Genomic DNA, 24,628 nt, shown 5'->3' with positions numbered 1-24,628 from the left:
GGCAGCTGTCAACAATCAAACATTAAAGAGCAGGGCTTCACCACTGAGGACCCTTTGGCGGCCAAAGTATGTGTCTGGATGAGCAGAGGGCACCCGAGCATGGCCACCCTAATGTTCCTGGCTGAGGCGTGGGGTCCTGATGTGTCCAGGGGTGAGTGTGCAGAGCAAGGTTTACCAGCACAACTGGTTCGCTGGATGGCACTCTGGAGGAAAGCGGGACAGTCACGGTAAGGGTGGGGAGACTTGGGGGATTTGAGGGTCCCAGGATGGAAGCCTCAATGTTTGCCGGTTTCTCTCCTCCAATTCCTTCCAGACAAAACAATGTTTGCTGCTGTGGATCTTGTGGAGTCTGCCCTCACTGTGCTTGTGCCCTCACTACTAACTTTAGTGTTCACTGCGCAGAATGCAAGTGGGGGCTTGAGTTTTGTTTGGACTTAGTCAGGATGAAAACAGCTGGAAGGTTTGCTTAGCTTGTAGCTGAATGAAGAAACCTATGGTGGTCCTCACAGAGCCTTGTGGCAAAAACAGTCAGCAGAGTTAGCGGGGAAGATGTAAGATGATATTTGGGTATCTGCTGGCAACCCTAACAAGGACTTGAGGCAACTGCAGTTATGGGGTACGTAAAGAAAAAGAGGGAGGATAACGTGATCAAAAAGCTAATGGAAGGCCCCCCATAGAATGCTGCTTTTCAAAAAGGCATTTACGAGATGTAGGTGTCGCTGATTATGCCAGCATTTCTTGCCCATCCCTACTTGCCCTTCAGAAGGTGGTGGTGAGTTGCCTTCCTAAACCGCTGCAATCCCTGAGGTGTAGATACACCCACTGTGCTGTTAGGAAGGGAATTCCAGGATGTTTCCCCAGTGACAGTGACGGAACGGTGATATATTTCCAAGTCAGGGTGGTGAGTGACTTGGAGGGGAACCTCCAGGTGATGGGGTTCGCAGGTATCTGCTGCTCTTGAACTTCTAAATGGTAGTGCTTTGGGAGGTGCTATCTAAGGAACCTTGGTGAGTTACTGCAGTCCATTTTGTGGATGGTACTCACATTGCCACTGTTTGTCAGTGGTGGAGAGTTGAATGTTTGTGGAAGGTGGAGCAATATAGTGAGCTGCTTTGTACTGGGTGGTGTTGAGCTTCTTGACTGTTGTTGGCGGGGGTGGGGGGGGGGGATTGCTGGAGTCTATAATAAAGGATAGGGTAACTGAACACCTCGAGATTCATGACAAAACCTTGGTGAATATTTTGAAGAGGTGACAAAGGCAGTGGACAGGAGAATATCTATGGATGTTGTTTAAATGGACTTCCAGGTGTATTTGATAAAGCCCCATATAAGAAACTGTTAACTAAGGTAGAAGACCACTGAGTTGAGGGAAAATAACAGACATGGCTGAGAAATTGGTTGAGTGGCAGGCGATAGAAATTAGGAATAATAGGTAGGTACTCAAATTAGCAGGATGTGACTAGTGCCTCAATTGTTCACATTATTCATTAAAGATTTGGATAATGGCCTAGATTGTAACATATCCAAATTTGCTGATGACACAAAATTGGGTGGCATTGTAAACAGTGTATATGACAACATAAAATTACAATATGATATTGATAGACTAGGTGAATGGGCAAAACTATGGCACATGGATTTCAATGTAAGCAAGTGTGAGGTTAAGCATTTTGGACCAAAAAAGGATAGATCGAGGTACTTTTCTAGATGGTATGAGCTAAATTCAGTGGATGTCAAAAAAAACTTGGTTGGGGGGGGGAGTTTCAGGTGTATAGATCTTTAAAATGCCACAACCAAGTACATAGACATAAAATACCACGAACAAGTACAGAAACGAATCAAGAAGGCTAATGGAATGCTGGCCTTTATGCCTACGGGCAGCACGGTCACATAGTGGTTAGCACAGTTGCATCACAGCTCCAGGGTCCCAGGTTTGATTCCCGGCTGGGTCACTGTCTGTGCGGAGTCTGCACATTCTCCCCACGTGTACGTGGGTTTCCTCCAGGTGCTCCGGTTTCCTCCCACAGTCCAAAGATGTGCAGGTTAGGTGGACTGGCCATGCTAAATTGCCCTTAGTGTCAAAAAAATGTTAAGCAGGGGTTACTGGGTTACGGGGATAGGGTGGATACGTGGGCTTCAGCAGGGTGCTCTTTGTAAGAGCCAGTGCAGACTGGATGGGCCGAATGGCCTCCTTCTGCACTGTAAATTCTACGATTCTAGCGAATTGGAGTACAAGGATGTAGGAGTTATGTTGTAGCTTTACAAAACCCTGGTTAGACTCCACCTGGAGCACTGTAAGCAGATCTGGGCACCACACCTTAGGAAGGATATTTTGGCCTTGGAGGAGTGCAATGTAGGTTTACAAGAATGATACCTGGACTTCAAGGGTTAAGTCATGAAGAGAGATTATACAAATTAGGCCTGTTTTCTCCAGAAGTTAGAAGGTTTAGGGGTGATCTGATCAAAGTCTTCAAGATATAGGCAAGGTGGATAAACTGTTTCCACTGGTTGAAAATTCTAGAACTAGGGGCATAGTCTAAAAATGAAGGCCAGACCATTCAGGACAGATGTTAGAAAGCACTTCTACACACAAAGGGTGGTAGAGGTTTGGAACTCTCTTCCACAAATGACAACTGATGCTAGATCAGTCATTCATTTTAAATCTGAGATAGATAAATTTTTGTTAAGTAATGGTATTAAGGGATATGGGCTAAAGGCAGGGGTTAGGCCACAGATCAGCCATGATCTCATTGGATGGCGGAGCAATTCTTTTTGATATGAATAATGTTTGTCTTTATTTAAAATGTGAAATTTTGTGTTATTGTTCTGTCAGATAATTGCTGGGTGTTTGGATTTCTTCTTTAAATGTTAAAAGTCTCTAATAGGATTGTACACAAACTACAGACATAATGAACGAGAGCTATGGTATGGGACTATTCACAATTGTTCTTTCAAAGAGATAACATAGGCTTGATGAACCAAATAGCTACCTTCAATGCTGTTTCTTAATTTTATGTCTTTCTGGGAAAGTGTGCCTATGTCCAGGTATTTGTGCATGTATGCCTATATGCAAGGGTGTAGAGTGGCGGAGTGGTTAGCACTGCTGCCTAATGGCATCGAGGACCCTAGTCACTGTCCATGTGACGTTTGAAGATTCTCCCCGTGTCTGCCTGGGTCTCACTCCCACAATCTGATGTGGGACCAGATGTGCAGGGTAGGTGGATTGGCTATGCTAAGTTGCCCCTTAATTGGGAAAAAAAATGTATGCCTGTATGTCTCTACGGGGCGGCACGGTGTGACAGTGGTTAGCACTGCTGCCTCACAGCGCCAGGACCTGGGTTCGATTCCGACCTTGGGTGATTATCTGTGTGGAGTTTGTACATTCTCCACGCCTGCATGGGTTTCCTCTGGGTGCTCCGGTTTACTCCCAGAGTCTAAAGATGTGCAGGTTAGGTGGATTTGCCATGAACTGCCCCTTAGTGTCCAGGGATGTGCAGGTTAGGTTTTGGAGATACGGGGATAGGGGGCAGTGGGCATGGGTAGCGTGCTCATTCTCAGGATTGGTGCAGAGTCGATGGGCCGAATGGCCTTCTTCTGCACTGTAGGGATTCTATGCCTGTGCCGAGGTCCCTGACTGCACAGGTGTGTGTGTATTTCTGTCTGTGTTCTTTTTGTCTTTATAATATGTTCTTCTTCTCTTCCTTGTGGTGCAATGCACAGAACCGGAACCCGTGGACTCTCCCTCATACTCCTCGTCACTGACCTCTCTACAGTGGGTGGCTGAAATCCTACCACCCAGCATAAAGTTCCAAGGGAGAACCTTCACCCAGCAACTTGAGCATCTCCTGACCCCCCAGGAGCGGTACAGTGTCTGCAAGGCTCTCGAGGGTTTCTTCCAGCACAGGTAGCCATTGGCCAGGTCCATGCTGTTATTACAACAGAGCTATGCCAAAGTGAAGTTCATTATTAGGGCTTATACAAGAAGAAATGTAATTTTATCTTGCATAAAAAAAACCTGTAGTTGGCTGCTGTGTGCAAATGTTATACAGGTCTGTACTGAAATAATCTCATACACTGTGGGGCCTGTATGGAGAGCAGCATACCCACTGTGGGGCCTGTATGGAGAGCAGCATACCCACTGTGGGGCCTGTATAGAGAGCAGCATACCCACTGTGGGGCCTGTATGGAGAGCAGCATACCCACTGTGGGGCCTGTATAGAGAGCAGCATACCCACTGTGGGGCCTGTATGGAGTGCAGCGTATTCACTGTGGGACCTGTATGGAGACCAGCGTATCCACTGTGGGGATCTGTATGGAGAGCAGTGTATTCACTGTGGGTCCTGTATGGAGAGCAGCATACCCACTGTGGGGCCTGTATGGAGAGCAGCATACCCACTGTGGGGCCTGTATAGAGAGCAGCATACCCACTGTGGGGCCTGTATGGAGAGCAGCATACCCACTGTGGGGCCTGTATAGAGAGCAGCATACCCACTGTGGGGCCTGTATGGAGTGCAGCGTATTCACTGTGGGACCTGTATGGAGACCAGCGTATCCACTGTGGGGATCTGTATGGAGAGCAGTGTATTCACTGTGGGTCCTGTATGGAGAGCAGCATACCCACTGTGGGGGCCTGTATGGAGAGCAGTGTATTCACTGTGGGGCCTGTATGGAGAGCAGCATACCCGCGGTGGGAGTCTGTACAGAGAGCAGCATATCCACTGTGGGGGCCTGTATGGAGAGCGGAAAACCCACTGTGGGGTCTGTATGGAGACCAGCGTATCCACTGTGGGGGCCTGTATGGAGAGCAGCAAACCCACTGTGGGGGCCTGTATGGAGAGCAGCAAACCCACTGTGGGGGCCTGTATGGAGAGCAGCAAACCCACTGTGGGGGCCTGTATGGAGAGCAGCAAACCCACTGTGGGGGCCTGTATGGAGAGCAGTGTATCCACTGTGGGGCCTGTGTGGAGAGCAGCATACCCACTGTGGGGCCTGTATGGAGAGCAGCGTATTCACTGTGGGACCTGTATGGAGAGCAGCGTATTCACTGTGGGGGCCTGTATGGAGTGCAGCGTATTCACTGTGGGGGCCTGTATGGAGAGCAGCGTATTCACTGTGGGACCTGTATGGAGAGCAGCGTATTCACTGTGGGACCTGTATGGAGAGCAGCATACCCACTGTGGGGGGCCTGTATAGAGAGCAGCATACCCACTGTGGGGCCTGTATAGAGAGCAGCATACCCACTGTGGGGCCTGTATAGAGAGCAGTGTATCCACTGTGGGGCCTGTGTGGAGAGCAGCATACCCACTGTGGGGCCTGTATAGAGAGCAGCATACCCACTGTGGGGCCTGTATGGAGAGCAGTGTATCCACTGTGGGGCCTGTGTGGAGAGCAGCATACCCACTGTGGGGCCTGTATGGAGAGCAGCGTATTCACTGTGGGACCTGTATGGAGAGCAGCGTATTCACTGTGGGGGGCCTGTATGGAGAGCAGCAAACCCACTGTAGGGCCTGTATGGAGAGCAGCAAACCCACTGTGGGGCCTGTATGGAGAGCAGCATACCCACTGTGGGGCCTGTATGGAGAGCAGCGTATTCACTGTGGGACCTGTATGGAGAGCAGCGTATTCATTGTGGGACCTGTGTGGAGAGCAGCGTATTCACTGTGTGGGGCCTGTATAGAGAGCAGCATACCCACTGTGGGGCCTGTATAGAGAGCAGCATACCCACTGTGGGGCCTGTATAGAGAGCAGCATACCCACTGTGGGGGGCCTGTATGGAGAGCAACGTATCCACTGTGGGGTCTGTATGGAGCGCAGCGTATTCACTGTGGGGCCTGTATGGAGAGCAGCATACCCACTGTGGGGCCTGTATAGAGAGCAGCATACCCACTGTGGGGCCTGTATAGAGAGCAGCATACCCACTGTGGGGGGCCTGTATGGAGAGCAACGTATCCACTGTGGGGTCTGTATGGAGAGCAGCGTATTCACTGTGGGGCCTGTATGGAGAGCAGCGTATTCATTGTGGGGCCTGTATGGAGAGCAGCGTATTCATTGTGGGGACCTGTATAGAGAGCAGCATACCCACTGTGGGGCCTGTATAGAGAGCAGCATACCCACTGTGGGGGGCCTGTATGGAGAGCAACGTATTCATTGTGGGGGCCTGTATAGAGAGCAGCATACCCACTGTGGGGCCTGTATAGAGAGCAGCATACCCACTGTGGGGGGCCTGTATGGAGAGCAACGTATCCACTGGTGGGGTCTGTATGGAGCGCAGCGTATTCACTGTGGGGCCTGTATGGAGAGCAGCATATTCATTGTGGGGCCTGTATGGAGAGCAGCGTATTCATTGTGGGGGCCTGTATGGAGAGCAGCGTATTCACTGTGGGGCCTGTATGGAGAGCAGCGTATTCATTGTGGGGGCCTGTATGGAGAGCAGCATATTATTGTGGGGGCCTGTATTGAGAGCAGCACACTCACTGTGGGGGTCTGTATGTGGAGCAGCGTATCCACTGTGGGGCCTGAAGAAACATAACAAAGAGGAGCATGAATAGATAATTCGAGCCTGCTTCGCCATTCATTATGATCATGGCTTATCATCCAACTCAGTAATCTGTTCCCTCTTTCCCCCCATATCCTTTCTCCCCTCTAGCCCCAAGAGCTACATCTAATTCCTTCTTGAAAACATACAATGTTTTGGCCTCAATTGTGATCCCTGGATCTGGACTCCCTTAGCTATCGGGATTATCCTGCCTGCATCTACTTTGGACTGGATTTTCCACTTCCCTCTGCTGGTAGTGGACTTCCCGATGAGGTGGGGAATCCTGCGTTGTGAAGAAAACGGGATCGGTGCCAAGGGGGTAACTCCTTCGGGGGGGGGGGGTTTCCCCCCAAAGTCCATCCAAGGGCTATGCTCCCCCTGCTTCCAGATCCCACCCCACTACCTCACCCTCGAGACCCCTTAAACAAAGAGGACCCCCCCACCACCTTCTAAACAAGTGGACCCTTGTCAGAGGAAGACCCGCAGAAAAAAAGATCCCTGCCTGGAAAATAGAGAGCAGTGCAGGCAGAGGCAATAGAAATAATTACTGTTGTAGCACTCACCTGGGCAATACACCTGCAGGCTTAGACACAGGAAGAATTCCATGTTAATTCCTGGGAAGAAAAGGCAGTCAGCTGCGTTTTAATCCTTCAGATCCTTGAGCTGCAAGCTATTCATTCATTTTGCTTACTAGGCAGTGATTGACAACTTCCACAAGCACACAGCTGTCAGCCTTGTTTCATTCACCTTCTTTCACAGTTGAGTAACTCTGAAGTGCTCAAACCACAATGTTTATAAATATCAACCACTTCAAAGAGAATTATGTTATGGGCCAGGGTTTGGAGAACCCCAAAATGTATCATGGAGTTTACCTGACCCACATCTTTTAATAGATTGTGGTTATGGGGAGCACATGGGCCTACTTCCTAGGTGTGATGCAAGAGACATCTACAGTACTTTTAAATTAAAACAATATTGATTTATGAAACCAGTTAACACTTTATAAACCCACAGTAAACATCTTAACAACTATCAACACCAATAAATCTTCCAAAGAATACAGTACTCTATAAGTAACTCTTAATCTTTCCTTGCAAAATCCATAAGACAAAAAAAAACCTTTTTACAGAAAGACATCAGGTTTAACTTCTCTACTGAGAGCAGTTACCACTTTGAAATCACCAAATGTACATTCTTTAGCTTACAGAGATTCATACACATCTTGCTGTGACTGCAGCTTCTCCAAATCTAAAATCAAACTAAACACACCCTGTAGCAGACAGCCCAAAGCGAAGTAAAAGCAGACAGACAGACCAGTTCCACCCACACTCTGACATCACTGATAAACATTAAACACTCATTTCTTAAAGGTACTTCAAATGCAGCTATTTTATAAACACTTATAAACACTATTTCTTAAAGATACTCTCATGTGACAATTAAGTGCTGTCAATACCCAGCTGAGCACTTCAAAATCACTCAAATGAGAAGGCACGGTGATTAGAATGTGTGTGGAAGCTGCCAATCACAACCTAGTAAGGGAAATGAATGAATGGTTTGCACCTCGAGGATCTGAGGGGTCTAAACACAGCTGACTGGGTTCTCATCCCAGGATTTGACACATGGGGCACGATTCTCTGCTCCCCAAGGCGGGTGGGAGAATCGCTGGAGGGCCAAGCGAATCACGCCACGCTGCCCTGGCACCCCCAGCGATTCTCCCACCCCCCCCAAAATGGCGTGTCGCGTTTTGCGACACGCCGCTCGGAGAATCGCCGCTCGCCATTTCTCACGGCGACCGGCGATTCTCCGGCCCGGATGGGCCGAGCGGCCTGACAAACCCGACCCATTCACAGCGGTGTCAACCACACCTGGTCGCTGCCGGCGTGCACATCGTGCGACCGGTAAGTGTGGGGCCTGTGGGGGGCAGAGGGAGGATTGAGCACCACGGGCGTGCTGATGAGATGTCTGGCCCGTGATTGGTGCCCACTGATCATCGGGCCGGCGTCTCTAAAGGACGCACTCTTTTCCCTCCGCCGTCCCGCAAGATCAAGCCGCCATGTCATGCGGGGCAGCGGAGGGGAAGACGGCAACCGCACATGCGCGAGTTGGTGCCGGCCAACCTGCCCATGCGTGGCTGACGTCACTTAGGCGCCGCCGGCTGCGTCATTCCCGGCGCGCCGCTTTGACGCAAGCGGATTCACGTTTGGGATTCACGCGCTGCCGCTCCTAGCCCCCCTGGGGCGGTGGGGGGGGGGGGGGGGGGGGGGGAGAATAGGGGGTGAGGAGTGGCCTCCGACTCTGGCGTCGGCTGTTTCTCTCCATTTCGGAGAATCGCGCCCATGGTGCTTCCTGTGTCTGTGGGGGAGGTGGGGGGCTTCCTGCTAGGGGTCACTTCTCTGGTGGGCTTCTTGACAGGGGTCTGTTTTCTTTAGATTTGGGTTTATTGCCACATGTACCAAGGTACAGTGAAAAGTATTGTTCTGCGTACAGTTCAGAGAGACTGTTTCAAACATGAAAAACATAGGACATACGATAAATACACAATGTAAATACATAGACACAAACATCGGGTGAAGCATACGAGTGCAGTACTACTCAGTAGAGAAGCTGTGTGGAGAGATCAGTTCAGTCCATAAGGGGGTCATTCAGGGGTCTGGTAACAGCGGGGAAGAAGCTGTTTTTGAATCTGTTAGTGTATTTGTCAGACTTTTGTATCTCCTGCCCGATGGAAGAGGTTGGAAGAGAGAATAACTTGGGTGGGAGTCTTTGATTATGCTGCCTTCTTTCCCAAGGCAGCGGGAGGTGTAGACAGTCAGTGGATGGGAGGCGGGTTTGTGTGATGGACTGGGGTGTATCACGGCTTTCTGTAGTTTCTTGAGGCTGAATAGTTGCCATACCAGGCTGTGATGCAGCCAGAGAGGATGCTTTCTGTGGTGCATCTGTAAAGATAGGCAAGAGTCAATGTGAACATGCTGAATTTCCTTAGTTTCCTGAAGAAGTATAGACACTGTTGTGCTTTCTTGGTCGTAACGTTAACGAAGGTGGTCTGGGAAAAATTGTTGGTGATGTGCACATCTACCAAGTTGAAGCTGTCAACCACCTCCAATTCGGCACCTTTGATGTGGACAGGGGTGTGTATGATATTTTGCTTCCTGAAGTCCATGACCAGCTCCTTAGTTTTTTGAGGGGGAGGGTAGCTTTCTGACAGGGGTCTCTTTTCTGGTGGATCTGTGGGGGGGTCTCTTTATTTAGGGGGTCTTTAGAGGGTTCCCTTATTTAGGGGGCCTCTTGGAGGGTCCCCTTATTCCCGTACCAGCCTCCCCAGACAGGCGCTGGAATGTGGCGACCAGGGGCTTTTCACAGTAACTTCATTGAAGCCTACTCGTGACAATAAGCGATTTTCTATTTCTATTTTTCTATTTAAGGAATCGAGGGGGGTTCCCTTAATTTAGGAGGTCTCTGGTAGGGTCCCCTTATTTAGGGGGTGTCTGGGGCGGTTCCATTATTTAGGAGGTCTCCGGGGGGATGTGGCAGGGCACGAGTCGGGTGACCCCTGTCCCTGGGGAGAGGGGGTGGACCCAGAAAATCCAGGGGTGTGGGGGCTCGATTGAAATGTGGGGCAGTTGGGGGGGGGGGGGGGGGGGGGGGGGTGGGGGGGGGGGGGGGGGGGGGGACAACTAAGGGACCTAGCATGGCCCGATAGTGGGATTCACAATTCCCGCCATGCATACATTTGCATGCCAAAGAATTGGGAATCGGTTCCTGATCAGTTACAATTCAACTCCGACGGGAGAACATCGGGCTGGATTCTCCGATTCTGAGGCTATGTCCCCATGCCGGCGTAGGAATGGTGACGTTTTACGCCCGAAAAAATTGCATAAAATGGCCACCAATCCTCCGTTTGCTGGGGGCTAGCATGCCGGCAACGTAGAGCACCCGATTGTAGCTGCTGATACGGCCTGGAGGATTGAGGGGTCCATGGTCTCTATAGGCCTCCGAAAAGTTCCAGAGATGTAGATGAAAGGATTGCCAAGGTGATTCTGGATAGGAGCGAAAGCAACAGGGTAGTTGTTATGGGGGACTTTAACTTTCCAAATATTGACTGGAAACGCTATTGTTCGAGTACTTTAGATGTTTTTGTCCAACGTGTGGAGGAGGGTTTCCTGACACAGTATGTAGATAGGCCAACGAGAGGAGAGGCCATATTGGATTTGGTACTGGGTAATGAACCAGGACAGGTGTTAGATTTAGAGGTAGGTGAGCACTTTGGTGATAGTGACCACAATTCGATTACGTTTACTTTAGTGATGGAAAGGAATAGGTATATACCGCAGGGCAAGAGTTATATCTGGGGGAAAGGCAATTATGATGCGATGAGGCAAGACTTAGGATACATCAGATGGGGAGGGAAATTGCAGGGGATGGGCACAATGGAAATGTGGAGCTTGTTCAAGGAACAGCTACTGAGTGTCCTTGATAAGTATGTACCTGTCAGGCAGGGAGGAAGTGGTCGAGCGAGGGAACCGTGGTTTACTAAAGTAGTTGAAACACTTGTCAACAGGAAGAAGGGGGCTTATGAAAAGATGAGATGTGAAGGTTCAGTTAGGGTGTTCGAGAGTTACAAGTTAGCTAGGAAGGACCTAAAGAGAGAGCTAAGAAGAACCAGGAGGAGACATGACAAGTCTTTGGCAGGTAGGATCAAGGATAACCTTAAAGCTTTCTATAAATATGTCAGGAATAAAAGAATGACTAGGGTAAGAGTAGAGCCAGTCAAGGACAGTAGTGGGAAGTTGTGCGTGGAGTCCGACGAGATAGGAGAGGTGCTAAATGAATATTTTTCGTCAGTATTCACGCAGGAAAAAGACAATGTTGTCGAGGAGAATACTGAGATACAGGCTACTAGACTAGAAGGGCTTGAGGTTCATAAGGAGGAGGTGTTAGCAATTCTGGAAAGAGTGAAAATAGATAAGTCTGCTGGGCCGGATGGGATTTATCCTAGGATTCTCTGGGAAGCTAGGGAGGAGATTGCTGAGACTTTGGCATTGGTCTTTAAGTCATCTTTGTCTACAGGAATAGTGCCAGAAGACTGGAGGATAGCAAATGTTACCCCGTTGTTCAAGAAGGGGAGTAGAGACAACCCCTGTAACTATAGACCAGTGAGCATTACTTCTGTTGTGGGCAAAGTCTTGGAAAGGTTTATGAGAGATAGGATGTAAAATCATCTGGAAAGGAATAATTTGATTAGAGATAGTCAACACGGTTTTGTGAAGGGTAGGTTGTGACTCTCAAACGTTATTGCGTTCTTTGAGAAGGTGACCAAACAGGTGGATGAGGGTAAAGCAGTTGATATGGTGTATATGGATTTTAGTAAAGCATTTGAAATGTTTCCCCACAGTAGGCTATTGCAGAAAATACGGAGGCATGTGATTTAGGGTGATTTAGCAGTTTGGATCAGAAATTGGCTAGCTGGAAGAAGACAAAAGGTGGTGGTTGATGGGAAATGTTCAGACTGGAGTCCAGTTACTAGAGGTGTACCACAACGATCTGTTTTGGGGCCACTGCTGTTTGTCATTTTTATAAATGACCTGGAGGAGGGCGTAGAAGGATGGGTGAGTAAATTTGCAGATGACCCTAAAGTCGGTGGAGTTGTGGACAGTGCGGAAGGATGTTACAAGTTACAGAGGGACATAGATAAGCTGCAGAGTTGGGCTGAGAGGTGGCAAATGGAGTTTAATGCAGAAAAGTGTGAGATGATTCATTTTGGAAGGAATAACAGGAAGACAGAGTACTGGGCTAATGGTAAGATTCTTGGTAGTGTGAATGAGCAGAGAGATCGCGGTGTCCATGTACATAGATCCCTGAAAGTTGCCACCCAGGTTGAGAGGATTATTAAGAAGGCGTACGATGTGTTAGCTTTTATTGGTAGAGGGATTGAGTTTCGGAGCCATGAGGTCATGTTGCAGTTGTACAAAACTCTGGTGCGGCCGCATTTGGAGTATTGCGTGCAATTCTGGTCACCGCATTATAGGAAGGATGTGGAAGCATTGGAAAAGGTGCAGAGGAGATTTACCAGAATGTTGCTTGGTATGGAGGGAAGATCTTATGAGGGAAGGCTGAGGGACTTGAGGCTGTTTTCGTTAGAGAGAAGAAGGTTAAGAGGTGACTTAATTGAGGCATACAAGATGATCAGAGGATTAGATAGGGTGGACAGTGAGAGCCTTTTTCCTCGGATGGTGATGTCTAGCACGAGGGGCCATAGCTTTAAATTGAGGGGAGATAGATACAGGACAGATGTCAGAGGTAGGTTCTTTATTCAGAGAGTAATAAGAGCGAGGAATGCCCTGCCTGCAACAGTAGTGGACTTGCCAACAATAAGGGCATTCAAATGGTCATTGGATAGACATATGGATGATAAGGGAATAGTGTAGATGGGATTTAGAGTGGTTTCACAGGTCGGCGCAACATCGAGGGCCAAAGGGCCTGCACTGCGCTGTAATGTTCTATGTTCTATGGCCGCGCATACGCAAGGCGGTGGCCTGCAGTGGTCGCACCACGCTGCATGGCGGAGGCCGCTCTCAGACCCGGCCCGCAAAATTATACCCCCCCTTTGGCAGGCCCGCGTGCCTCTAACCACTCCCCCCCCCCCCCCCCCACAGTGTCCCTCGCCCCTGATAAAGTCCCCCCTTCCTGGGATCGGCCCACCCCCGACTGTGGCGGTGCTGGATTGAGTCTGCAACCACCACACCGAGTAACCAACAGATGAGACCACACGCGACCGACGCCGTCAGGAACTCGGCCGGTCGGGGGATGAGCATCGAAGGGTGGACCTCAGGAAATGTCCCGAGACCATCGATACGTTGTGCGACGTACTCTCGGAGTACATCGCTTTGGAGGGAGTGGAGCATCGTGAAAGTGGCGCCGCTCCCGATTCGGTCAGGAACTTTGATTCTCCGGCCGATCGGCAAACGCGATTTTTGTGTCGGCGACCGGAGAATCCAGCCCATAGTTTCCCAAATGGAGAATCGCGCCCTTTGTCCAGTCATGTTAGAATTTAACAGGTTCTAATGTGCGCTGGAATCGGAGTCATTAAATGGTTGCAAGGAGATAGATATATTTCTGATAAAATAACATGGGTTAATGGGATATGGGCAACAGGTGGGGAGGTGGATCTGAGACCAGGAAGAGATCAGCCATGATCTGGTTGAATGGCAGAGCAGCCTCAAAGGTCCGAATTGCCTACTTCTGCTCCTAATTCCTATGTTCCTGATCAACACGATCTCTCCTTATACGCCAGTTCCGCTATCCTAGCAATCAGTCTAGTGAACCTTTGCTGCACTCCCTCTATAACAAGAACATCCTTGCTCAGATAAGGAGACCAAAACTGTGCACAATAATTTTCCTAACTGGCTCAATCTCTCCTCATACTTCAGTCCCGCCATTCCAGGGTTCAGTCTGGTAAACCTTCGCTGCACTCCTTCTGTAGCAAGATCATCCTTCCTCAGATAAGGAGACCAAAACTACACAATAATTCCAGGTGTGTTCTCACCAAAGCCCTGTATCATTGCAGCATGGCATCCCTACTCCTGTACTCAATTACTCTCTCCATGAAGGCCAATATACCATTTGCCTCTTTACCACCTGCTGCACGTGCCAAGGACAGACTGGTTTCATTGTACATTCCCCTCTCTCAATCTATAGCCATTCAGATCATAATCTGCCTTCCTGTTTTTGCTACCAAAGTGAATAACCTCCCATTTATCCATATCATATTTCATCTGCCATGCATTTTCCAACTCACTCAACTTGTCCAAATCATACTGAATCATTTCTGTATGCTCCTCACAGCTCACCTGTCAACCAGATTTGTGTCATCTGTAAATTTGGAGATATTACATGTTATTCCCTCATCTAAATCATCATTAATATGTATTGTGAATACCTGGGGTCTTAGCACTGCAGTACCCCACTAGTCACTGCCTGCTATTTGGAAAAAGACCCATTTATTCCTACTCTTTGTTTCCTGTCTGCCAATTAGTTTTCTATCCATCTCAATCTCAAAAGGGGCAGCACGGTAGCATGGTGGTTAGCATAATTGCTTCACAGCTCCAGGGTCCCAGGTTCGATTCCCGGCTGGGTCACTGTCTGTGTGGAGTCTGCACGTCCTCCCCCTGTGTGCGTGGGTTTCCTCCGGGTGCTCCGGTTTCCTCCCACAGTCCAAAGATGTGCGGGTTAGGTGGATTGGCCATGCTAAATTGCCCGTAGTGTCCTAAAAAAAGTAAGGTTAAGGGGGGGTTGTTGGGTTACGGGTATAGGGTGGATACGTGGGTTTGAGTAGGGTGATCATGGCTCGGCACAACATCGAGGGCTGAAGGGCCTGTTCTGTGCTGTACTGTTCTATGTTCTATGTTCTAATACACTAACCCAATCCCATGCTCTTTAATGTCACATGCTAATCTCTTATGTGGCCAAAAGCCTTCTGAAAGTCAAAATAAACCACATTCACTGGCTCCTGCTCGTCAACTCTACTAATTTCATCCTCAAAGAATTCCAGTAGATTTGTCAAGCATGACTTCCCATTCGTAAATGTATGTCCGATGCTGCTACTGCTTTCCAAGTGCTCTGCTATTACATCTTTAATAATGGACTCTAGCATTTTCCTCACTACCAAAGTCAGGCTGACTGATCTATAATTCCCTGCTTTCTCTCTACCTCCCCTTTTAAATAGTGGGGTTTTGTTATCTACCCTCTAATCTGTAGGAACTATTCCAGAAACCAAAAAATCTTGGAAGATGACCACCAATGCATCTACTAATTCTAGGACCACTTCCTTAAGTACCCTGGGATGTAGATTATCAGGCCCTGGGGATTTATCGACCAGCAATCCCATCAATTTCTCCAACACCATTTCCCGACTAATACCAATTTCCTTCAGTTCCTCGCACTCGCTGTGCTCCCCAACATTTCTGGTATGTTATTTGTGTCCTTTGTGAAGACAGAACCAAAGTATGCATTTAGGTGGTCATGTCTCCCATTGTAAATTCCCATTTCTGACATTTGTCTTCAGCAATATTTTTCTCTTCACATACCTTTAGAAAGTTTTAGTCAGTTTTAATGTTCCCTGCAAGCTTACTCTCATGCTCTATTTTCCCCTTTTTAATCAATCTTTGTCCTCCTTTGCGGAATCTTAAACTCCTCCCAATCCTCAGGCCTGCTGTTTTCCTGGTCAATTTTTATGCCTATTCCTTGGATCTAATGCTAGCTCTAATTTCCTTTGTAAGTCAATGTTTGGCCACTTTCTCATTTTATTTTTGTGCCAGACATAAATGAGCAATTGTGGCAGTTCACCCATGTGCTCTTTGAATGTTTGCCATTGTCCATCCATCATGATCCCTTTAGATGTTCCCAATCCATTACAGCCAACTAGCGACTCATACCATCGTAGTTTCTTTTATTTAGATTCAGGATCAGCTCACACTCTGGGGTCTGTATGGAGATCGGCTCACACACTCTGGGGTCAGTATGGAGATCGGCTCACACACTGTGGGGTCTGTATGGAGATCGGCTCACATACTATGGGGTCTGTATGGAGATCTGTGCACACACTATGGGGTCTGTATGGAGATCGGCTCACACACTGTGGGGTCTGTATGTAGATCGGCTCATACACTTTGGGGTCTGTATGGAGATCAGCTCACACACTGTGGGATCTGTATGGAGATCAGCTCACACACTGTGGGATCTGTATGGAGATCAGCTCACACACTGTGGGATCTGTATGGAGATCAGCTCACACACTGTGGGATCTGTATGGAGATCAGCTCACACACTGGGGTCTGTATGGAGACTGGCTCACAAATTGTGGGGTCTGTATGGAGACTGGCTCACACACTATGGGGTCTGTATGGAGATCAGCTCACACACTGTGGGGCCAGTATGGAGATCGGCCCACATACTGGGGGGTCAGTATGGAGATCAGCTCACACACTTTGGGGTCTGTATGGAGATCAGCTCACACACTGTGGGGTCTGTATGGAGATCGGCTCGTACGCTGTGGGGTCTGGATGGAGATCGGCTCACACACTGTGGGGTCTGGATGGAGATCAGCTCACACACTGTGGGGTCTGTATAGAGATCGGCTCATACACTGTGGGGTCTGTATGGAGATCAGCTCACCCACTGTGGGGTCTGTATGGAGATCAGCTCACACACTGTGGGGTCTGTATGGAGATCAGCTCACACACTGTGGGGTCTGTATGGAGATCAGCTCACACACTGTGGGATCTGTATGGAGATCAGCTCACACACTGTGGGGTCTGTATGGAGATCAGTGCTCACACACTCTGGGGTCTGTATGGAGATCAGCTCACACACTGTGGGGTCTGGATGGAGATCAGCTCGCACACTCTGGGGTCTGTATGGAGATCCGCTATCACACTGTGGGGTCTGTATGGAGATCAGTGCTCACACACTCTGGGGTCTGTATGGAGATCAGCTCACACACTCTGGGGTCTGTATGGAGATCGACTCGTACACTGTGTGGTCTGTTTGGAGATCAGCTCACACACTGTGGGGTCTGTATAGAGATCAGCTCACACACTATGGGGTCTGTATGGAGATCAGCTCATACATTGTGGGGTCAGTATGGAGATCAGTGCGCACGCTATGGGGTCTGTATGGAGATCAGTGCGCACACTATGGGGTCTGTATGGAGATAGGGCAGCACGGTAGCATTGTGGAGGGCAGCACGGTAGCATTGTGGAGGGTAGCACGGTAGCATTGTGGAGGGCAGCATGGTAGCATTGTGGAGGGCAGCACGGTAGCATTGTGGAGGGCAACACAGTAGCATTGTGGACGGAAGCACGGTAGCATTGTGGATAGCACAATTGCTTCACAGCTCCAGGGTCCCAGGTTCGATTCCGGCTTGGGTCACTGTCTGTGCGGAGTCTGCACATCCTCCCCGTATATGCGTGGGTTTCCTCCGGGTTCTCCGGTTTCCTCCCACAGTCCAAAGATGTGCAGGTTAGGTGGATTGGCCATGATAAATTGCCCTTAGTGTCCAAAATTGCCCTTAGTGTTGGGTGGGGTTACTGGGTTATGGGATAGGGTGGAGGTGTTGACCTTGGGTAGGGTGCTCTTTCCAAGAACTGGTCCAGACTCGATGGGCCGAATGGCCTCCTTCTGCACTGTAAATTCTATGATATCTATGACAATCGGCTCATACATTGTGGGGTCAGTATGGAGATCAGTGCGCACACTATGGGGTCTGTATGGAGATTGACTCACACACTATGGGGTCTGTATGCTGTATGGAGATCGACTCACACACTGTGGGGTATGTATGGGGATCAGCTCACACACTGTGGGGTCTGTATGGATGTCATCTCATACACTGCGGGGTCTGTATGGAGATCAGCTCATACACTATGGGGACTGTATGGAGATCAGCTCACACACTGTGGGGTCTGTATGGAGATCAGTGCGCACACTATGGGGTCTGTATGAAGATCGATTCACACACTATGGGGTCTGTATGGGGATCAACTCACATGTTATGGGGCCTGTATGGAAATGGGCTCTGTGGAGTCTGTACAGAAATTAGCGGCAGAATTTGCCGCCCCAGTCAGGGGTGAGTACGGAGGCGGGTGGGTTTGTAGATTTGCCCTGCGTGCTAGCATTCTGTCTTTCCGGACGCATCACACTGTTGTGTTCTGCTTCTTCGTGTGCCAATCCACCTAACCCGCACATCTTTGGACTGTGGGAGGAAACCGGAGTACCCGGAGGAAACCCACGCACACACGGGGAGGACGTGCAGACTCCGCACAGACAGTGACCCAGCCGGGAACCGAACCGGGGACCCTGGAGCTGTGAAGCATTTATGCTAACCACCATGCTACCGTGCTGCCCCTTATGTATATACAGTGATGCATATCACCACATACACTGGTGCCATTTTCCTGGAGTTGGAACACAGAGTTGATGCTCGGCAGGGCTATCTGCCTGCAAGCGGTGGCGGGCCACCAATTAAAGGGATTGTATGGGCACTTAACGCGTATTGCCGGAGTGCCCAACAAGGCATCGAGGACTAGGTCAGGTGTCTAGTAGCAGCCTCCTCCCTGGTTACACCAGGAGCTACAGGTCCTGCAGCTTAATCCATTTTTTAATCTAAAACTGTAAAAGATTGGATTGAGAGTGTATCAAGTTGGAGGTGATCTCTCTCTCTTACCTGAACTGCAGACTGCTGTTTCTACTGAGCTAGAGCGTTTTGTAATCCTAAATGGACGGCAAGGCTGCCCTCTAATCATTAATTAGCCAATTTGGAGAAAATCACTGTTGGATTACTGTTTCCCACAGTGTGACCCCCCCCCCCCCCCCCCCCCCCCCCCCCCCCGTTGCTCGTTCTGGTGAGTGTGCTTTTACACTCAATTGGCTCTGTTTTATTCCTTAGCTCTAGAGTCGCCAGATATCTTTATGATACCACCACGAGGTTCAAGTTCAAGTTCAGATCAATGACTCAATACACCAATTAGTAAGGTTCAAAACAAGACACGTTTATTAATACACAGTTATTCGCTACTCATGCATATAATACTAAAAGACTAAACTATTCCTACCACTAATAGGCCAATACTTATCTGGATAAGGGAACCCGCCGGATCAGGGAACAATGGCCTCTTGCTCTGTACTGGATCTGCAGGCTTCCAGCTGGTATGGACTAAGGGGTCAGGAGTGTCTATCTCATAGCGTGCGTTGTATGACACTTACTTGGTGGTGCAGCAATTGGCCAGGCCTCTCCTTCTTACGGTCAAGTTCTTCGAGAGCTGCTAAGGTGTTCTGCTGGGAGGGCCGGCTAAGAGAGTGAACTGAACTTGGGACCTGTCTTTTATAGGTCCCAGGTGCTTCGCGCCCTTTTGGGCAGACCCGAGCTTACTTCCAATCGATTGGATCCCATACCAATCGATTGGTTTGAATTCCCCAATACTGGGGCCGTTTCTCGATTACTGGGCGGTTCTTCCTGGCTTGTTTGTCTCCTTTGTTTCGGACTCCCGTTGGCGCTGAGATGTCTGACCTGCTATAGAATGTCCCAAATGTAGCTAATCGTTGTATCCATTGTTCCCGGGAATTGCTCAATAATATGCAAACTGCTGGTTTCGGTGCTGTCTGCTTTCTCTGCAGACAGAATACACAGGGAGATTCTGCAACCTGCTTGTCTTTCTTAAAGTGTCCAATTTTCCCTGCGTGCTTTGTAAATCGCCATTTTGGGTCGGGAAGTGGCCAACTTCGGTGCCCCCCCCCCTGCCCCACTACCACTTGAACCCAACATGAGGACATGAGAGTCCTGATCCAAAATGCTGCCCCAGCGGACACAATGGCACATTTGAAGAGATCTGCTCACACATATTGAGGTCTATACAGATGTAATGTGTAGGTTCCCATTTATACTATATCCCCAGAATTCTACCATGTATTGCCAAAGTTATGGCTGGAAGTCTGGAACATTTCCTGTTGAAAATCTGAGCCTAGATTTCCTGTTCCTCTGAAGTTCTCAATCTGTTTTAGTTTTTTGAATCTCTGCAAAAAGGCCCAAAGGCAGAACTGTCTGTCTGAGCTTTACATATGTAGGATGAGCTCTATACTAAATCTATACTTGTGCTCCCACAGAAACATTGATACTCTGATTGTTGACATCTACCCTGTGCTGGACACACCAGCAAAACAGGTGATCTGGCAGTTCATCTATCAACTGCTGACATATGAGGAGCAGGAACATTGTCACCAGAAGATTGCCAGATTCCTGGGATACAAGGCAGCCGCAGGTGAGATATGCTGATTGGTAAAGGAGAGTGCACGAGGCTGCCCAAGGAGTGTGACCTGTGGAATCTGAGAAAGAAATGATTGAGTGTGACCTTCATAGGAGCAGAAAGAGACTGGAGTCTTTTGTGTTGCTGGCTGCACTGGATTAAGTAACTGTCAAAAATATCAACTCACACAGGAGCTCTCTGAGAACTACCTGGCGTTTCATCAATTAGAAATTTATAACCCTCAAGTATAAATTCTTGCAGTAGAATGCAATACTTTGCAAAGGCAAAGTTCTAAATAACTGAATGCCTGAATTAACTCATTGTGACAGTGTCTTTCCCCCACAGAACAATTTACATCCCCACCATCCTCCTCCAGCCTGGCTGATTTTGTTCTCTTATTGATTTATCTCACTTTCTCAAAATAAAAAGTGTAGACGTGGATACCCACATAGGCCCTATGCCTGTCTTTTTTGTGGGGTAGATGGAACATTCCTTGGTCCAGTCTATTCTTCCCCCACCCCGTCCCACAACTCTTTGACTTTTAAAAAATAAATTTAGAGTACGCAATTATTTTTTTCCAATTAAGGGGCAATTTAGCGTGGCCAATCCACCTAGCCTGCACATCTTTGGGTTGTGGGGGCGAAACCCACGCAGATACGGGGAGAATGTGCAAACTCCACACAGACAGTGACCCAGGGCCGGATTCGAACTCGATTCCTCAATGGCGTAGTCCCAGTGCTAACCATTGCGCCACCTGCCGCCTCCCCACCCCCCTAATAACTCTTTAATGACTGTATTGGTGATGTTTCCTGCTCTTTCCCAGCATTGAAAAGATTAATTAGTTGTGTTGCCAATTTCCTCCCTTATCCCATCTTCATCTGGTCCATTTCCGATTTGTTCCTTCCCTTCCTTAACTTTTCTGAAATGTTTTTTGGGATAGGCTGTCTAATAATATCCATTACAACCCTACCAATTCCCAATACTACTGTCCACACTCCCTGCTTCCTGTAAGTACTCTATTTGGAGAGTCAGTGGCACAGTGGTAATGTCACTAGACTAGAAATCCAGAGGCCTGGGCTAATCTTCTGGGAATATGGGTTCAATCTGGAATTGCAAGCAAGTTTTGGTATGGTGACGAAGAACTTCACTAAAGCTTTTCAGGGAACTATCCATCCTTACCTGGTCTGGCCCACATGTCACTCCAGACCCACGACAATGACTCTCAAATACCCTCTGATATAGCATGGCAAGCTATTCAGTTTATGGCCTTACCAGCAATGTTCACTCACATCTCATGAAATAATTGAAAAATCCATTCTCTTTGTTTCTCTGTATCCATCGCATCTCTTCTGATGATGCCACCTTCCACGGTGTCCTTCTGGCATGACTTCCTTTTTCCTAAACCAAGTATTTCTCCCTCACTGTGATTGACAAGGCCCTCGTCCGTCTGACCCATTTCCTGCACTTCTGCCCTCACCCATTCCCCTCCCTCTCAGAACCACAATAGGATTCTCCTTGCCTTCAATTTGCATTTCACCAGCCTCCATATTCAAAGGATCAACTTCCATTCTTTCCATCACCCCCGGCATGATACCACCAGCAAACGGGTCTTCCCCTCCCTTCCCCTGTCAGCCTTCTGAAAGGACCATTCCTTCTGGGACAGCCTGGTACACTCCTCTATCTATATCCCCTTCCCACAGAGCCTTCCCATACAATCACCCCTTGTCTACCCTCCCCACTGTCCAAGGTCTCAAACACTCCTTCCAGGTAAAAGGGATTTTTTTGTACTCCTTTCAATTTAGTAATCTGTATTTGCTGCTCACAATGTAGTCTCCTCTACATTGGGGAGAGCTAATGCAGGCTGGGTGATCACTTTGCAGAACACTTCTGACCGCAATTGTGACCCCGACCTTCTAGTTGCTTCCCATTTCAATTCACCATCTTTCCATCATTCTCATATTTCTGTTCTCGGCCTGCTGCAATGTTCCAGTGAAGCCCAAAACAAACTGAAGGAACAGAACCTCATCTACTGATTAGCTATTTCACAGGCTTCTGGACTCAACATTGAGTTTGACAACTTCAGATGATGAACTCTAGCCTCCATTTGTGTTTTCTTTTTCCAAATGGCAGTCTGTATCTTGTTTTTACTTTCTGTCTGAGCTAACTTAATTCCTCTATTAATACCTACGTTTGATCTAGGCTTTGTTTCTTTGCTGCAATGACTATCATTCTCTCTTTCCTTTTGTTCCTTGGCATCTTTGATATTTAACCCACCCAGTACTCTACCCCATCTATGTTCACCTGACCCTCCCCTCTTTATCAATAGCATGCAATCCATTTCATTTCTTCCCATCTTCAGTTCTAAAGAAGAGTCACACTTAAAACATTAACTCTGGCTAGAATTCTCCGGGCGTTCGCTGGCGGTGGGATTCTCTGTTTCTGCTGGCAGCGCACCCCCGTCTATGGATTTCCTGGCAGTGCAGAGTGGCTTCAATGGGAAATCCTATTGACAACGGCAGAAGCAGAGAATCCTGCCACCAGAGAACTGCCCGCCGTCTCCCATCTCTGAGAAACATGCAGCTGGTAGGGTGGAGGATCCAGGCCTCTGCTTCTTTCTCCGCAGATGTTGCCAGATCTCACTTTCAGTTATTATCACAGACCATCGTCTCTGTTCAGCCTCTCTTGTCGGTAATCCTACGATTTCTCACTCACGCTAACTGATCCCCGTGATTCCTCACTCACTCATTGAACCCTATGATTTCTCACTCTCATCGATCCCTGTGATTTCTCACTCTCACTGATCCCTGTCATTTATCACTCTGACTAACCGATCTCTGTGATGTCTCACTCGCATGCACTGATCCCAGTGATTTCTCATTCACACTGTCTGATCTCAGTGATTTCTCACTCATTTGGAGGGGTCCCTATTATATCTCACTCACACTGACCGATCCCTGTGATTTTACACTCACGCGGACCGAACCCTGTGACCTCCGACTCACACGGACCGATGCCTGTGATCTCTGTGATCTCCAACTCACACGGACCGATCCCTGTGACCTCCGACTCACACGGACCGATCCCTGTGATCTCCGACTCACACAGACCGATCCCTGTGATCTCCGACTCACATGGACCGATCCCTGTGATTTCTGACACACAGGGACCGATCCCTGAGATTTCTGACACACACGGACCGATCCCTGTGATTTCTGACACACACGGACCGATCCCTGAGATTTCTGACACACACGGACCGATCCCTGTGATTTCTGACACACACGGACCGATCCCTGTGATTTCTGACACACACGGACCGATCCCTGTGATTTCTGACACACACCGATCGATTCCTGTGATTTCTCTCTCACACTGATTGATCCTTGTGATTTCTCTCTCGCACTGATCGATCCTTGTGATTTCTCTCTCGCACTGATCGATCCTTGTGATTTCTCTCTTGCACTGATCGATCCTTGTGATTTTTCTCTCGCACTGATCGATCCTTCTGATTTCTCTCTCGCACTGATCGATCCCTGTGATTTCTCCCTCACGCTGATCAATCCTTGTGATTTCTGACTCTCACTGACCGATCCCTGTGATTTCCGACTCTCACTGACTGATCCCTGTGATTTCTCACACTGACCGATCCCTGTGATTTCTGACTCTCACTGACTGATCCCTGTGATTTCTCACTCACGTTGATCGATCCCTATGATTCTCCCTCACAGTGATGATCCCTGTGATTTCTCTCTCACAATTATTATCCCTGTGATTTCTCTTTCACAATGATGATCCCTGTGATTTCTCTCTCACAGTGATGATCCCCGTGATTTTTCTCTCACAGTGATGATCACTGTGATTTCTCACTGACCGATCCCGGTGATTTCTCTCAATGACCGATCCTTGCGATTTCTGACTCTGACCGATTACTGTGATTTGACTCTCCCTGACCCATTCCTGTCATTTCTGACTCATTGATTGATGCCTGTGATTTCTCACTGTCCCTGACCGATTCCTGTGGTTTATCATTCACATTGACCAATCCCTGTGATTTCTCTCTCGACACTGACCGATCCATGTGATTTCTCACTCACACTGATCGATTCCTGTGGTTTATCATTCACATTGACCGATCCCTGTGATTTCTCTCTCACACTGATTGATCCCTGTGATTTCTCTCTCACATTGACCGATGTGATTTCTTACACTGACTGATCCCTGCGATTTCTGACTCTCATTGACTGATCCCTGTGATTTCTCTCTCACAATTATTATTCCTGTGATTTCTCTCTCA

General features: G+C 48.4%; 1 protein-coding gene across 1 annotated transcript in view; it reads left to right on the top strand.

Annotated features, from left to right (window-relative positions):
* Positions 1–24,628, top strand: part of LOC119978118 (delphilin-like) — a 202,580-nt gene that overhangs the window by 96,028 nt on the left and 81,924 nt on the right. The window contains exons 8-9 of the mRNA XM_038819519.1: positions 3,721–3,904; positions 20,195–20,349. Coding sequence (XP_038675447.1) covers positions 3,721–3,904; positions 20,195–20,349 — 339 coding nt within the window. The remainder of the gene's footprint in view (positions 1–3,720; positions 3,905–20,194; positions 20,350–24,628) is intronic.

The sequence above is a fragment of the Scyliorhinus canicula genome, chromosome 15, assembly GCF_902713615.1.
Source record: "Scyliorhinus canicula chromosome 15, sScyCan1.1, whole genome shotgun sequence".
NCBI lineage: Eukaryota > Metazoa > Chordata > Chondrichthyes > Carcharhiniformes > Scyliorhinidae > Scyliorhinus > Scyliorhinus canicula.
This window is presented reverse-complemented; position numbering and strand designations above follow the sequence as displayed.